Genomic DNA, 14704 nt, shown 5'->3' on the forward strand with positions numbered 1-14704 from the left:
TCCAAGAAGAAGATATAACAATTGTAAATATGTATGCACCCAACATAGGAGCACCTCAATACATAAGGCAAATACTAACAGCCATAAAAGGGGAAATCGACAGTAACACATTGATAGTAGGGGACTTTAACACCCCACTTTCACCAATGGACAGATCCTCCGAAATGAAAATAAATAAGGAAACACAAGCTTTAAATGATACATTAAGCAAGATGGACTTAATTGATATTTATAGGACATTCCATCCAAAAACAACAGAATACACATTTTTCTCAAGCGCTCATGGAACATTCTCCAGGATAGATCATATCTTGGGTCACAAATCAAGCCTTGGTAAATTTAAGAAAATTGAAATTATATCAAGTATCTTTTCTGACCACAATGCTATGAGACTAGACATCAATTACAGGAAAAGATCTGTAAAAAATACAAACACATAGAGGCTAAACAATACACTACTCAATAACGAAGTGATCACTAAAGAAATCAAAGAGGAATTAAAAAATACCCAGAAACAAATGACAATGGAGACACGACGACCCAAAACCTATGGGACGCAGCAAAAGCAGTTCTAAGGGGGAAGTTTATAGCAATACAATCCCACCTTAAGAAACAGGAAACATCTCGAGTAAAAAACCTGACCCTGCGCCTAAAGCAATTAGAGAAAGAAGAACAAAAACCTCCAAAGTTAGCAGAAGGAAAGAAATCATAAAGATTAGATCAGAAATAAATGAAAAAGACATGAAGGAAATGATAGCAAAGATCAATAAAACTAAAAGCTGGTTCTTTGAGAAGATAAACAAAATTGATAAACAATTAGCCAGACTCATCCTGAAAAAAAGGGAGAATACTCAAGTCAATAGAATTAGAAATGAAAAAGGAGAAGTAACAACTGACACTGCAGAAATACAAAAGATCATGAGAGATTACTATAAGCAACTCTATCCCAATAAAATGGACAACCTGGAAGAAATGGACAAATTCTTAGAAATGCACAAGCCACCAAGACTGACTCAGGAAGAAATAGAAAATATGAATAGACCAATCACAAGCACTGAAATTGAAACTGTGATTAAAAATCTTCCAACAAACAAAAGCCCAGGACCAGATGGCTTCAGAGGCGAATTCTATCAAACTTTTAGAGAAGAGTTAACAACTATCCTTCTCAAACTCTTCCAAAATATAGCAGAGGGAGGAGCATTCCCAAAATCATTCTACGAGGCCACCACCAGCTTGATACCAAAACCAGACAAGGATGTCACAAAGAAAGAAAACTACAGGCCAATATCACTGATGAACATAGATGCAGAAATCCTCAACAAAATACTAGTAAACAGAATCCAACAGCACATTAAAAGGATCATACACCATGATCAAGTGGGGTTTATTCCAGGAATGCAAGGATTCTTCAATATAAGCAAATCAATCAATATGATACACCATATGAACAAATTGAAGGAGAAAAACCATATGATCATCTCAATAGATGCAGAGAAAGCTTTCGACAGAATTCAACACCCATTTATGATAAAAACCCTGCAGAAAGTAGGCATAGAGGGAACTTTCCTCAACATAATAAAGGCCATATATGACAAACCCACAGCTAACATCGTCCTCAACGGTGAAAAACTGAAACCATTTCCACTAAGATCAGAAACAAGACAAGGCTCCCCACTCTCCCCACTCTTATTCAACTGAGTTTTGGAAGTTTTAGCCACAGCAATCAGAGAAGAAAAGGAAATAAAAGGAATCCAGATTAGAAAAGAAGAAGTAAAGCTCTCACTGTTTGCAGATGACATGATACTATACATAGAGAATCTTAAAGATGCTACCAGAAAACTACTAGAGCTAATCAATGAATTTATTAAAGTTGCAGGAAACAAAATTAATGCACAGAAATCTCTGGCATTCCTGTACCCTAATGATGAAAAATCTGAAAGTGAAATCAAGAAAACACTCCCATTTACCATTGCAACAAAAAGAATAAAATATCTAGGAATAAACCTACCTAAGGAGACAAAAGACCTGTATGCAGAAAATTATAAGACACTGATGAAAGAAATTAAAGATGATACAAATAGATGGAGAGATATACCATGCTCCTGGATTGGAAGAATGAATATTGTGAAAATGACTCTACTACCCAAAGCAATCTACAGATTCAATGCAATCCCTATCAAACTACCACTGGTATTTTTCACAGAACTAGAACAAAAAATTTCAAAATTTGTTTGGAAAAACAAAAGACCCCGAATAGCCAAAGCAATCTTGAGAAGGAAAAATGGAGTTGGAGGAATTAGGCTCCCTGACTTCAGACTATACTATAAAGCTACAGTAATCAAGACAGTGTGGTACTGGCACAAATACGGAAAGATAGATCAATGGAACAGCATAGAAAGCCCAGAGATAAACCCACGCACATATGGTCACCTTATCTTTGATAAAGGAGGCAGGAATGTACATTGGAGAAAGGACAGCCTCTTCAATAAGTGGTGCTGGGAAAACTGGACAGGGACATGTAAAAGTATGAGATTAGATCATTTCCTAACACCATACACAAAAAGAAGCTCAAAATGGATTAAAGAGCTAAATGTAAGGGCAGACACTATCAAACTCTTAGAGGAAAACACAGGCAGAACACTCTATGGCATAAATCACAGCAAGATCCTTTTGGACCCACCTCCTAGAGAAATGGAAATAAAAACAAAGATAAACAAATGGGACCTAATGAAACTTCAAAGCTTTTGCACAGCAAAGGAAACCATAAACAAGACCAAAAGACAACCCTCAGAATGGGAGAAAATATTTGCAAATGAAGCAACTGACAAAGGATTAATCTCCAAAATTTATAAGCAGCTCATGCAGCTCAATAGCAAAAAAACAAACAACCCAATCCAAAAATGGGCAGAAGACTTAAATAGGCATTTCTCCAAAGAAGATATACAGACTGCCAACAAACACATGAAAGAATGCTCAACATCATTAATCATTAGAGAAATGCAAATCAAAACTACAATGAGATATCATCTCACACCAGTCAGAATGGCCATCATCAAGAAATCTAGAAACAATAAATGCTGGAGAGGGTGTGGAGAAAAGGGAACACTCTTGCACTGCTGGTGGGAATGTGAATTGGTACAGCCACTATGGAGAACAGTATGGAGGTTCCTTAAAAAACTACAAATAGAACTACCATATGACACAGCAATCCCACTACTGGGCATATACCCTGAGAAAACCATAATTCAAAACGAGACATGTACCAAAATGTTCATCCTAGCTCTATTCACAATAGCCCAGAGATGGAAACAACCTAAGTGTCCATCATCGGATGAATGGATAAAGAAGATGTGGCACATATATACAATGGAATATTACTCAGCGATAAAAAGAAACGAAACTGAGCTATTTGTAATGAGGTGGATAGACCTAGAGTCTGTCATACAGAGTGAAGTAAGTCAGAAAGAGAAAGACAAATACCGTATGCTAACACATATATATGGAATTTAAGAAAAAAAATGTCTGAAAAATCTCGGGGTAAAACAGGAATAAAGACACAGACCTACTTGAGAATGGACTTGAGGATATTGGGAGCGGGAAGGGTAAGCTGTGACAAAGCGCAAGAGAGGCATGGACATATATACAGTACCAAACATAAGGTAGATAGATAGTGGGAAACAGCCGCATAGCACAGGGAGATCAGCTCGGTGCTTTGTGACCGCCTGGAGGGGTGGGATAGGGAGGGTGGGAGGAAGGGAGACGCAAGAGGGAAGAGATGTGGGAACAGATGTATATGTATGAGTGACTCACTTTGTTATAAATCAGAAACTTAAAAAAAGAAATAAAAAGATCAGAGCAGAAATAAATGAAATCGAAACAAAGAAAACAATAGCAATGATCAATAAAACTAAAAGCTGGTTCTTTGAGAAGATAAACAAAATTGATAAACCATTAGCCAGACTCATCAAGAGGGAGAGGACTCAAATCAATAAAATTAGAAATGAAAAAGGAGAAGTTACAACAGACACCACAGAAATAAAAAGCATCTTAAAAGACTTCTACGAGCTACTCTATGCCAATAAAATGGACAACCTGGAAGAAATGGACAAATAATTATAGAAGTATAACCTTCCAAGACTGAACCAGGAAGAAATAGAAAATATGAACAGACCAATCACAAGTAATGAAACTATGAATAAAAATCTTCCTACAAACAAAAGTCCAGGACCAGATGGCTTCACAGGTGAATTCTGTCAAACATTTAGAGAAGAGCTAACACCCATCCTCCTCAAACTCCTCCAAAATATTGAAGAGGAAGGAACACTCCCAAACTCATTCTATGAGGCCACCATCATCCTGATATCAAAACCACACAAAAATACTACAAAAGCAAAATTACAGACTGATATCACTCATGAATATAGATGCAAAAATCCTCAAAAAATACTAGCAAACAGAATCCAACAACTCATTAAAAGGATTATACACCATGATCGAGTGGGATTTATCCCAGGGATGCAAGGATTCTTCATTATATGCAAATCAATCAATGTGATACACCATATTAACAAATTGACGGAGAAACACGTATGATCATCTCAATAGATTCAGAAAAAGATTTTGACAAAATTCAACAACCATTTATGATAAAAACTGTACAGAAAGTGGGCATAGAGAGAACCACCTCAACATAATAAAGGCCATATACGACAAGCCCACAGCAAACATCATTCTCAATGGTGAAAAACTGAAAGCATTTCCTCTAAGATCAGGAACAAGAGAAGGATGTCCACTCTCACCACTGTTATTCAACATAGATTTGGAATTCCTAGCCATGGCAATCAGAGAAGAAGAAGAAATAAAAGGAATACAAATTGGAAAAGAAGAAGTAAAACTGCCACTGTTCGCAGATGACATTATACTATACGTAGAGAATCCTAAAGATGCCACCAGAAAACTACTAGAGCTAATCAATGAATTTTGTAAACTTGCAGGATACAAAATTAATGCACAGAAATCTCTGGCATTCCTATACACTAATGATGAAAAATCTGGGAGAGAAATTAAGGAAACACTCCCATTTACCATTGCAACAAAAAGAATAAAATACCTAGGAATAAACCTACCTAGGGAGACAAAAGACCTGTATGCAGAAAACTATAAGACACTGATGAAAGAAATTAAAGATGATACCAAAAGATGGAGCGATATACCATGTTCTTGGATTGGAAGAATCAATATTATGAAAATGACTCTACTACCCAAAGCAATCTACAGATTCAATGCAATCCCTATCAAATTACCAATGGCATTTTTTACAGAACTGGAACAAAAAGTCTTAAAATTTGTATGGAGCACAAAAGACCCCAAATAGCAAAAGCAGTCTTGAGGGAAAAAAACAGAGCTGGAGGAATCAGACTCACTTACTTCAGACTATACTACAAAGCTACAGTAATCAAGACAATATGGTACTGGCACAAAAACAGATATACAGATCATTGGAACAGGATAGAAAGCCCAAAGATGTACCCTTGCACCTATGGTCAACTAATCTGTGACAAAGGAGGTAAGGATATACAATGGAGAAAAGACAGTCTCTTCAATAAGTGGTGCTGGGACAACTGGACAGCTACATGTTAAAGAATTAAATTAGAACACTCCCTAACACCATACACAAAAAGAAACTCAGAATGGATTAGAGACCTAAATGTAAGACTGGACACTATAATACTCTTAGAGAAAAACAGGAAGAACACTCTTTGACGTAAATCACATCAAGATCTTTTTTTGACCCACCTCCTAGTGTAATGGAAATAAAAACAAAAATAAACAAATGGGACCTAATGAAACTTCAAAGCTTTTACACAGCAAAGGAAACCATAAACAAGATGAAAAGACAACCCTCAGAATGGGAGAAAATATTTGCCAACGAATCAACGGACAAAGGATTAATATCCAAAATATATACACAGCTCATGCAGCTTAATATTAAAAAACAACAACCCAATCCAAAAATGGGCAAAAGACCTAAATAGACATTTCTCCAAAGAAGACATACAGATAGCCAAGAAGCATATGAAAAGCTGCTCAACATCACTAATTATTAGAGAAATGAAAATCAAAACTATAATGTGGTATCACCTCACACCAGTTAGAATGGGCATCATCAGAAAATTAACAAACAACAAATGCTGGAGAGGGTGTGGAGAAAAGGGAACCCTCTGGCACTCTTAGTGGGAGTGCAAATTGATACAGCCACTATGGAGAACAGTATGGAGGTTCCTTAAAAAACTAAAAATAGAATTACCATATGACCCAGCAATCCCACTACTGGGCATATACCCAGAGAAAACCATAATTCAAAAAGACACATGCACTCCAGCATTCATTGCAGCAATATTTACAATAGGCAGGTCATGGAAGCAACCTAAATGCCCATCGACAGACGAATGGATGAAGAAGATGTAGTACATACCTACAATGGAGTATTACTCAGCCATGAAAATGGACGAAATTGGGTCATTTGTAGAGGCATGGATGGATATAGATACTGTCATACAGAGTGAAGTAAGTCAGAAAGAGAAAAACAAATATTGTATATTAACGCATATATGTGGAATCTAGAAACATGGTGCAGATGAACCAGTTTGCAGGGCAGAAATTGAGACCAGATGTAGAGAAGAAACATATGGACACCAATGGGGGAAAGCGGTGGGGCGGGGGGTGGGTGGTGGTGTGATGAATTGGGAGATTGGGATTGACATGTATACACTGATGTATATAAAATAGATGACCAATAAGAACCTGCTGTATAAAAAAAAAGAATAACAACAACAACAACAACAACAAAGTATAAGTCATACATGGAAAATTTTGGCTTTCTTTATTTAATTCAGTCCATTTCCTGATGTGTATGGGAGGGAGATGTAAGAAGATATCCAAGGCTGAAGAAGGCATTTTAATGTGCTGTCACTAATTTGAACTATAGCTGTATATCTTCATCTATATCTGAATCTACCAAAAGCAAATTCATTGGCCCCAAATTCTGAAGTAATTTGTTGCCCCCAAATTCCTGTGTCCCTTGTTACAAGTGTATTTTCTCTAATATTCTCAGAAGACAACTCACTTGATTAAATAGAATACAATCTCTACAGGTACCCAAACTCCTAGAAGCATTTCATAAATAATGACCCAAATATGGGCATGGCAAAAAATACTTTTTTTTACAAGTCATAAAATGAGTTTTTATTTTCAGGGAGAAGTTGTTGAAGTTACATTTGTAGGTGCTAACCCGAAGAATTCAGCAGAGAACCACGTAAGCATCCATGATTCTTTTTATAAATTTCAGTCCACTTTTTAGCCTTTCATTTACTTAAGTATCCCTATGGAGCTTAACAGAATAAAGGTAAAATGTTCCAACTTGCTTTTCATCTTATTTTGTAGGTGTGAGAAAATTTTCAGTGGGAACAGTTAACGTAGAGTTGAGTCTGGGAAAAACGCCCACAGGAAACATTTAACTGGTTCTACTTAGGATCACATATAGCACAATGTATAGAGAATGGCATTGTCTCTTGAGATGATGTAGATTTGAATACAGTTCCTATTTCCATATTCCAATTTTAAAACTCTGTTGAATTTGGTAAAATAATCCTAGGGCCAGTGTGACGTGTATCTTTGGCTCCTCTTTTCTCCTGCACTCCTGGCTCTGGTCCTGCCTCTACTGTTGTGGAATGATCATGGATCCCTGGGTGGACGCTCTACTGGTTTGGAGCCCTGGCCCATGCACTTTACTTTTTCTTGCATTGGCCATTTCCCTAGTTTTTGCTACTGGCACTAATACGGTATTTATTTATTAATCTTGAAAAATAACACAAGATATACAGATCCCATGTAAAAACAGACAGTACAGAAGTTCTTAAAATAGAATGTGAAAATACCTCTCTTTTCATAAACATTTTTAGAGGTAATCACTGTTGACAGTTTGTTACATATCATTTCATAGTTTTTTTGTTTTTGTCATATGTATTTATATATGTATATACGATAAAGTATATAGAATATATCTATGAATAAAGTAAAGTAATTTTACTCCTCCGTAACTTCCTTGGAATGTTCATATGACTACACAAGCAATAACCAGACACATTCTAGTTGTAAAAATTCAAACAACAAAGAAATATTTAAAGGAAAAAGAAAGTGGGTTTATAAAAGTGATTTCAAGGTCAGATTTTTTAACAGGGTGGAGAATGCATTCACTTTATCTATGAGTCGTTCTTCCCAGAGCCCACTGTCACTTATAATCCAAAATACCTTTCTTCCAAATGAGCCTTCCCATCTCTGTTTATTAAGATATGGTTATTCCTTTGATAAAAATTGTGACAATATGACATTTTCAAATATGATATTGGGGACATTTTTTCTACTGTTTGGGTAGTCAACATGCACCTGTTTGAAATAACTTTCTAGGCAGTCAAGTCATGCCAGAATATTTACATGTTTACAGCATTACTTTCTAAAGATATTAAAGTGTTGTAGCAAGACTGCAGGATTAGCTGTAATCTGACATCCTTAGGGTAGAGAAATACTATAGTCATTATTGCCATGGAGAAACAGGAGACTAAACTGCTTAAAGTGCTATAATGAGAATAGAATTAATTTCTAAGAATGTTTTGGGACTTGGCATAATACAATTTATAATACAAAATTTATAATACAAAATTTATAATACAATTTATAATACAAAATTTATAATACAAAATTATTATAAAATAATACAATTTCTGGTGCCCCTTATTATTAGTAATCATCACTTCCTCACCACTATTTATTGAATGCTTACTCTTTGCAGGTACGAGGCTAAAGTTTTACATACATCATCACATGAATCTAATTTAATCCTCCCTACTGCCCAATGAGTTATGTTTTATTATCCCTGTTTTACAGGTGAATAAACTGAGGCTTAGAGAGATTAAGTAACTTGTATGAACTAATTGTGTATCTGGAAAAGATTAAGGTTGGGAGGTGGGGAGAGGATGGTCACATAGTTCACACATTCAGCATCCTAGCCTTGTCCTCTGGTCTGCACTCTAGACCTATACACTGGGTCCTACTCCACCCTAACTCCTACTCCACTGAAGGCCTTCCCAGTGTCACTCTGCCCTAAATGGCCATGAACAGTTCTCTTTGAGAGCCACTGTGGTTATGAAAATATTTTTTTATTGAATATAATCCATTAGGTGAGTAATTGAAGAATTTTAAATAATCCCATGGCCCAGCTATAAGTAGGTGATCCATTCAGCATTTATTTGAACACTTGTAAATTACAGGGCTGTGATGGATAAAGGTAAATTAGACACAAGTCCTGCCCTTAAGGACCATAATCTAAAGATTTTTAAGGAAAATTGGAGATTTATGGCCTTTGTATCTTTTAACTTATTATGTTATTTAAATATATGCTTTATTTGAAGCTGAATTTTTGGCCTAAAACATATTACTATAAACTGATGTGGAAATTTTTATTTTCCACTGGGAAAATAAAATCTGCTAATGATGTGGGTTTCTAGGAATCCACTATGACAAAATATAAGGGTCGCTTTTAGCACCCTAGGAGTAGGAAGATATATGCATCCTTTTCAATTCTTTCACTAAGGCAGTATATTTACTAATAATTCATTTACCTGGAGATGAAAAGATGAGGAAATTTTCCCATTTTCCCTCCTAAATCTTGAGGTGAATAGAGAAGGTCTTGGAATACAGATCAGTAAACATGTCTTGAAACTGTTTGCTGCCTTTTCTAAATCTTGTTTTATTTTGTCTCTTCTTCTCCCTAATTTCCAAAATTTGCTCTCAGCTCTAAAATTATGCTTCATTCAGTTTTCTAAAGAAAAGCTGTGCTTTTTAATAGACTGAGTGAATTAACATTCTGAAGATATTACATAGAATGTTAGGAGGAACACCTAAGGATTTGGATGAAATTCTAATACACGTTCATATCAGATATTGGGAGGTTAGCAATGGTCAACAAAGGGGAGTATGGGGTATGTAAAATGTACAAACACGTTTCTTCTGTGACTATACAGTGTCTGATCAGTTATATTAATTGCATTTCAGACCCATCAGACCTTCCTCACTGTGGAGAAATATGAGAACACATCAGCAACATGGAAGATAATGCATAATGATGCCTCCTGGGAGACTCGGTGAGCATGTTTATTGAATATTTTGTCTTTCAAACCCTGAAAAGAGTTGGTTAGTAATGCAGAGAAGACAAATGGGAAGACTGACTCAGTACATGATATTAATGATACCAAATTCCCAAAGAGACTTCTGGCCATATTTAGTTGATTTATTAGATTTCATTTTGATCCTCTTTTTCAACAAAACAATATGGTGTGTGCTTCTGTAAGATTAGATGCTAATGAGGTTATGACCTCCATTCTTTTTTTTTTTTTTTTTGCGGTACGCGGGCCTCTCACTGTTGTGGCCTCTCCCGTTGCGGAGCACAGGCTCCGGACGCACAGGCTCAGCGGCCATGGCTCACGGGCCCAGCTGCTCCACGGCATGTGGGATCCTCCCGGACCGGGGCACAAACCCGCGCCCCCTGCATTGGCAGGCAGACTCTCAACTACTGCACCACCAGGGAAGCCCTGACCTCCATTCTTATAAACATCTGTTAGTTTTGTCTTTTTCCATGGTCACAGACATTACCCCTAAGAGCTGGCTAGCCTTCCTGCAAAGTGGTTGAAAGGGGCGCTGGGTGAAGGTGTTGAGATGGCTCTGTAGAGGCCAGCATTCCTTCTGGGAAAATAACGCGTCTATACCTACCATGTATTGCATGTTTGTATATGGTCAATGATTCTTCATTTGAATTACTAAAACACAAGAAGCTTGAGAGTTTAATACTGACCCAAGGAGGAAAGGAATGTGTTTATGGAGTTCCCTCAGAGAAACATCTCTCTGTGCTTTTTGTTATGAAATACCTGAGCTGAATAGATAATGTGAAGATTTGAAAATATATTTGAAATAGGAAAATGTTTCCATTCCTAACTCTCTAAATTTCATACCACAGGACAGTAGCATGGACATGGGCAAAATTTTTGGCAATTTGTGTCTAATTCAAATCACTTCAAGCTAAGTGATTATTTGTATGTTGGTTTGGTTCCCATGGTTAACTGAAAATAGAGATTTGACCTTGTTGTGGCCTATTTGATAGCCATTCAAAAATATGGGCATAATTTTTCTTCTGATCTTTAGGACTCTAGGGAATAGGTAATCTTTAAACAAGTAATACATACATATTTATTGTTAAAATAAGGTTATACAGATGACAGAAAAGGATGATTTGTTTTCAAGAGCCCACAATCAGAATAGCAGTCAACACGGAGGATATGTGTAGTCTTCAGCCTTGTTCAACAGCAGCAGTATCACCAGCTATTTACTGAAAGCACTGGACCTGTCACTGAGGAAACATAGGATGCTGAGTATACCCTCTCTGCCCAGGGTATTTACCCTCCACATAACTGAGAATATCAGTTAGTTAGCCCATGGTACCTTGCTGTATCTAGAAGAGTAGCTGAACTTCCTGCCATGGTCTACAAGGACCAACGTGATCTGACTCCATCTGTTTCTATTATCTCAGCCACTCTTCTACAGTTCACTCTGCCCTGATCCTACTCACCTGTGTCCTGTTCCTTGGCTGTACCAAGTTTGCTCCTGCTTCAGACACTGCATTCTCTCTTCCTTATTCCTAGAATATTCTTTCTCTAGATGTGTGTGGGTTCAGTTTAAATGACATCTCCTTAGGGCTACCTCTGTCTTACTTTCTTCATTTCACTTATAAATTTTAAAATTATTTGTTGGTTTACTTGTTTATTGCTTTCTTCCTATCCTTGCCCTAGTAGAACATAGACTCCATGAAACTTTGGACCACGTCTGTCTCACTCACTATGGTATTCTCAGTACCTCCAGCATAGAGTCTGGTGCTAATGAGCTAATGAAATATATATTTTGAACAAATGAATCTAGATGCAAAAAGAAGTGTCAAGTTGAAGCAGAGGATGGCAAGGGCTAAAAGGATGCTATAGCAGTTTTAAAGCAGGGGACATCCTGTGTTCTGAATATCAGGTGAGGCTACCTAGGATGGATAGAATTTAAGTAGCTAGGTAGAACAAGTGAAGATATTTCTACAAATGGCTGTTTCTTAAAGGTCTGCTTCTAGGAAGTATTCACTGTTTTGTTCATTGCTATACTCTCAATATTTAGCATAGTGCCTTGCTTATGGTAGGTACTCCCTTCCTATTCATTTAATGAATAATCATACACTTTTCTAATCACACATTTTTAAGAGTAAAATTGGGGTTGTTTGTTTGTTTCCTACCAACAGTTTCTATTGGCACAAGGGATTACACGGTTATAGCAATGCAACAATACAATGGCATATTCCAGATACTGCCCAACCTGGAACCTACAGAATAAGATACTTTGGACATAATCGGAAGAAGGACTTTCTCAAGCCCGCTGTCATACTTTCGTTTGAAAGCACTCCCTCCACTTTTGACGTTGTAACTACTTGGTGAAAAGTTGACAAAGATAAAAAAGTTGATAAAGAGCAGCTGTACTGTGTATGATTTAAATAATCGATTTCATGTGAATGTAACCTATTATGATGACTTCAATAGTTGTCCTTGTTTGGGGACAGATAGTTTACTGCTAATGGGACAGGTGTGTGTCTGTCTGTCTGTCTGTGAGAGAGAGAGACGTGTGTATGTGTCCCATTTACCTTTGCTCTAGTAGATTTTACATCATGGTCTGCTGCCTAAAGCATGATTTCCCTTGGGGCCCTGTGGTTGTTTAAAGAAACAGTTACCCTCAATATGAAACCTCTGAAATGTTAGTGAGAGTGGTTAAAGATGTGTGAACAATGTTTAAACTATTTATTTATAGAATTATGGAATGATAGCACTTAAAAAGTTTAAAGAGGTCATCTAGTTGGATCCTTCATTTTACAGATGGGAAAATGAAGTTTTATGGATTTAAGATTAGCATAAGGCTAGGACGTTGTCCCTCAGTCACATTTTTAAAATATTATATAAACATTGACCACAAATGTATAAGCCCAGTTAGAGAAAATTAGCATGCCAGTTTTTCTATACTGAGTGTAGCTTTTCAAAGCAGTCACCCTGGAGTTGATATGGCTGATCCAGAGTTTTGTTGATGTTCAAATCATTTCTGGAATTGCCTTCAGAGCCCAATTATGAGAAAGTCAGACTTGTAATATTTTGATCATGCCTTGTGTTTCCCTAGGTACCCTTATCCCATGAATTGTGTCTCGTATTCCCAAGACTTGTTCTAAGTGATTTTTGATTGTTTCACTAATCAAATTCACCCCAAACCCACAAAGTTTTGCTCTTAGTGTAGATACCAAAATGAAAAAAGAATGAAATTAGAACACTCCCTAACACCATATACAAAAATAAACTCAAAATGGATTAAAGACCTAAATGTAAGGCCAGACAGTATAAAACTCTTAGAGGAAAACATAGGCAGAACACTCTATGACATAAATCACAGCAAGATCCTTTTTAACCCACCTCCTAGAGAAATGGAAATAAAGACAAAAATAAACACATGGGACCTAATGAGACTTAAAAGCTTTTGCACAGCAAAGGAAACCATAAACAAGACAAAAAGACAACCCTCAGAATGGGAGAAAATATTTGCAAACAAAGCAACTGACAAAGGATTAATCCCCAAAATATACAAGCGGCTCATGCAGCTCAATATCAAAAGAACAAGTAACCCAATCCAAAAATGGGCAGAAGACCTAAATAGACATTTCTCCAAAGAAGATATACAGATTGCCAACAAACACATGAAAGGATGCTCAACATCACTAATCATTAGAGAAATGCAAATCAAAACTACAATGAGGTATCACCTCACACTGGTCAGAATGGCCATCATCAAAAAATCTACAAACAATAAATGCTGGAGAGGCTGTGGAGAAGAGGGAACGCTCTTGCACTGTTGGTGGGAATGTAAATTGATACAGCCACTATGGAGAAGAGTATGGAGGTTCCTTAAAAGACTGAAAACAGAACTACTATACGACCCAGCAATCCCACTACTGTGCATATACCCTGAGAAAACTATAATTCAAAGAGTCATGTACCAAAATGTTCATTGCAGTTCTATTTACAATAGCCAGGACATGGAAGCAACCTAAGTGTCCACTGACAGATGAATGGATAAAGAAGATGTGGCACATATATACAATGGATAAAGAAGATGTGGCACATATATACAATGGAATATTACTCAGCCATAAAAAATGAGATTAAGTTATTTGTAGTGGGGTGGATGGACGTAGAGTCTGTCATACAGAGTGAAGTAAGTCAGAAAGAGAAAAATAAATACCATATGCTAACACATATATATGGAATATAAAAAAGAAAAAAAATGGTTCTGACAAACCTAGGGGCAGGACAGGAATAAAGACGCAGATGTAGAGAATGGACTTGAGGACACAGGGAGGGGGAAGGGTAAGCTGGGATGAAGTGAGAGAGTGGCATGGACATACATACACTACCAAATGTAAAATAGATAGCTGGTGGGAAGCAGCTACATCTCACAGGGAGATCAGCTCGGTGCTTTGTGATCACCTAGAGGGGTGGGATAGAGAGCATGGGAGGGAGATGCAAGAGGG

General features: G+C 36.9%; 1 protein-coding gene across 2 annotated transcripts in view; it reads left to right on the forward strand.

The window, feature by feature from the left end:
* Window positions 1-12585, forward strand: part of ASAH2 (N-acylsphingosine amidohydrolase 2) — a 98025-nt gene extending 85440 nt beyond the window's left edge. For both annotated transcript variants that reach the window (XM_081233047.1, XM_081233048.1), the window contains exons 19-21: window positions 7256-7315; window positions 10111-10199; window positions 12383-12585. In XM_081233047.1, the coding sequence (XP_081089173.1) occupies window positions 7256-7315; window positions 10111-10199; window positions 12383-12575 (342 nt within the window). In that variant the 3' untranslated portion in view covers window positions 12576-12585. The remainder of the gene's footprint in view (window positions 1-7255; window positions 7316-10110; window positions 10200-12382) is intronic.
* The last annotated feature ends 2119 nt before the right edge of the window (window positions 12586-14704 follow it).

This window comes from Mesoplodon bidens, assembly GCF_964165515.1.
Source record: "Mesoplodon bidens genome assembly, chromosome: 1".
Classification (NCBI taxonomy): Eukaryota; Metazoa; Chordata; class Mammalia; order Artiodactyla; family Ziphiidae; genus Mesoplodon; species Mesoplodon bidens.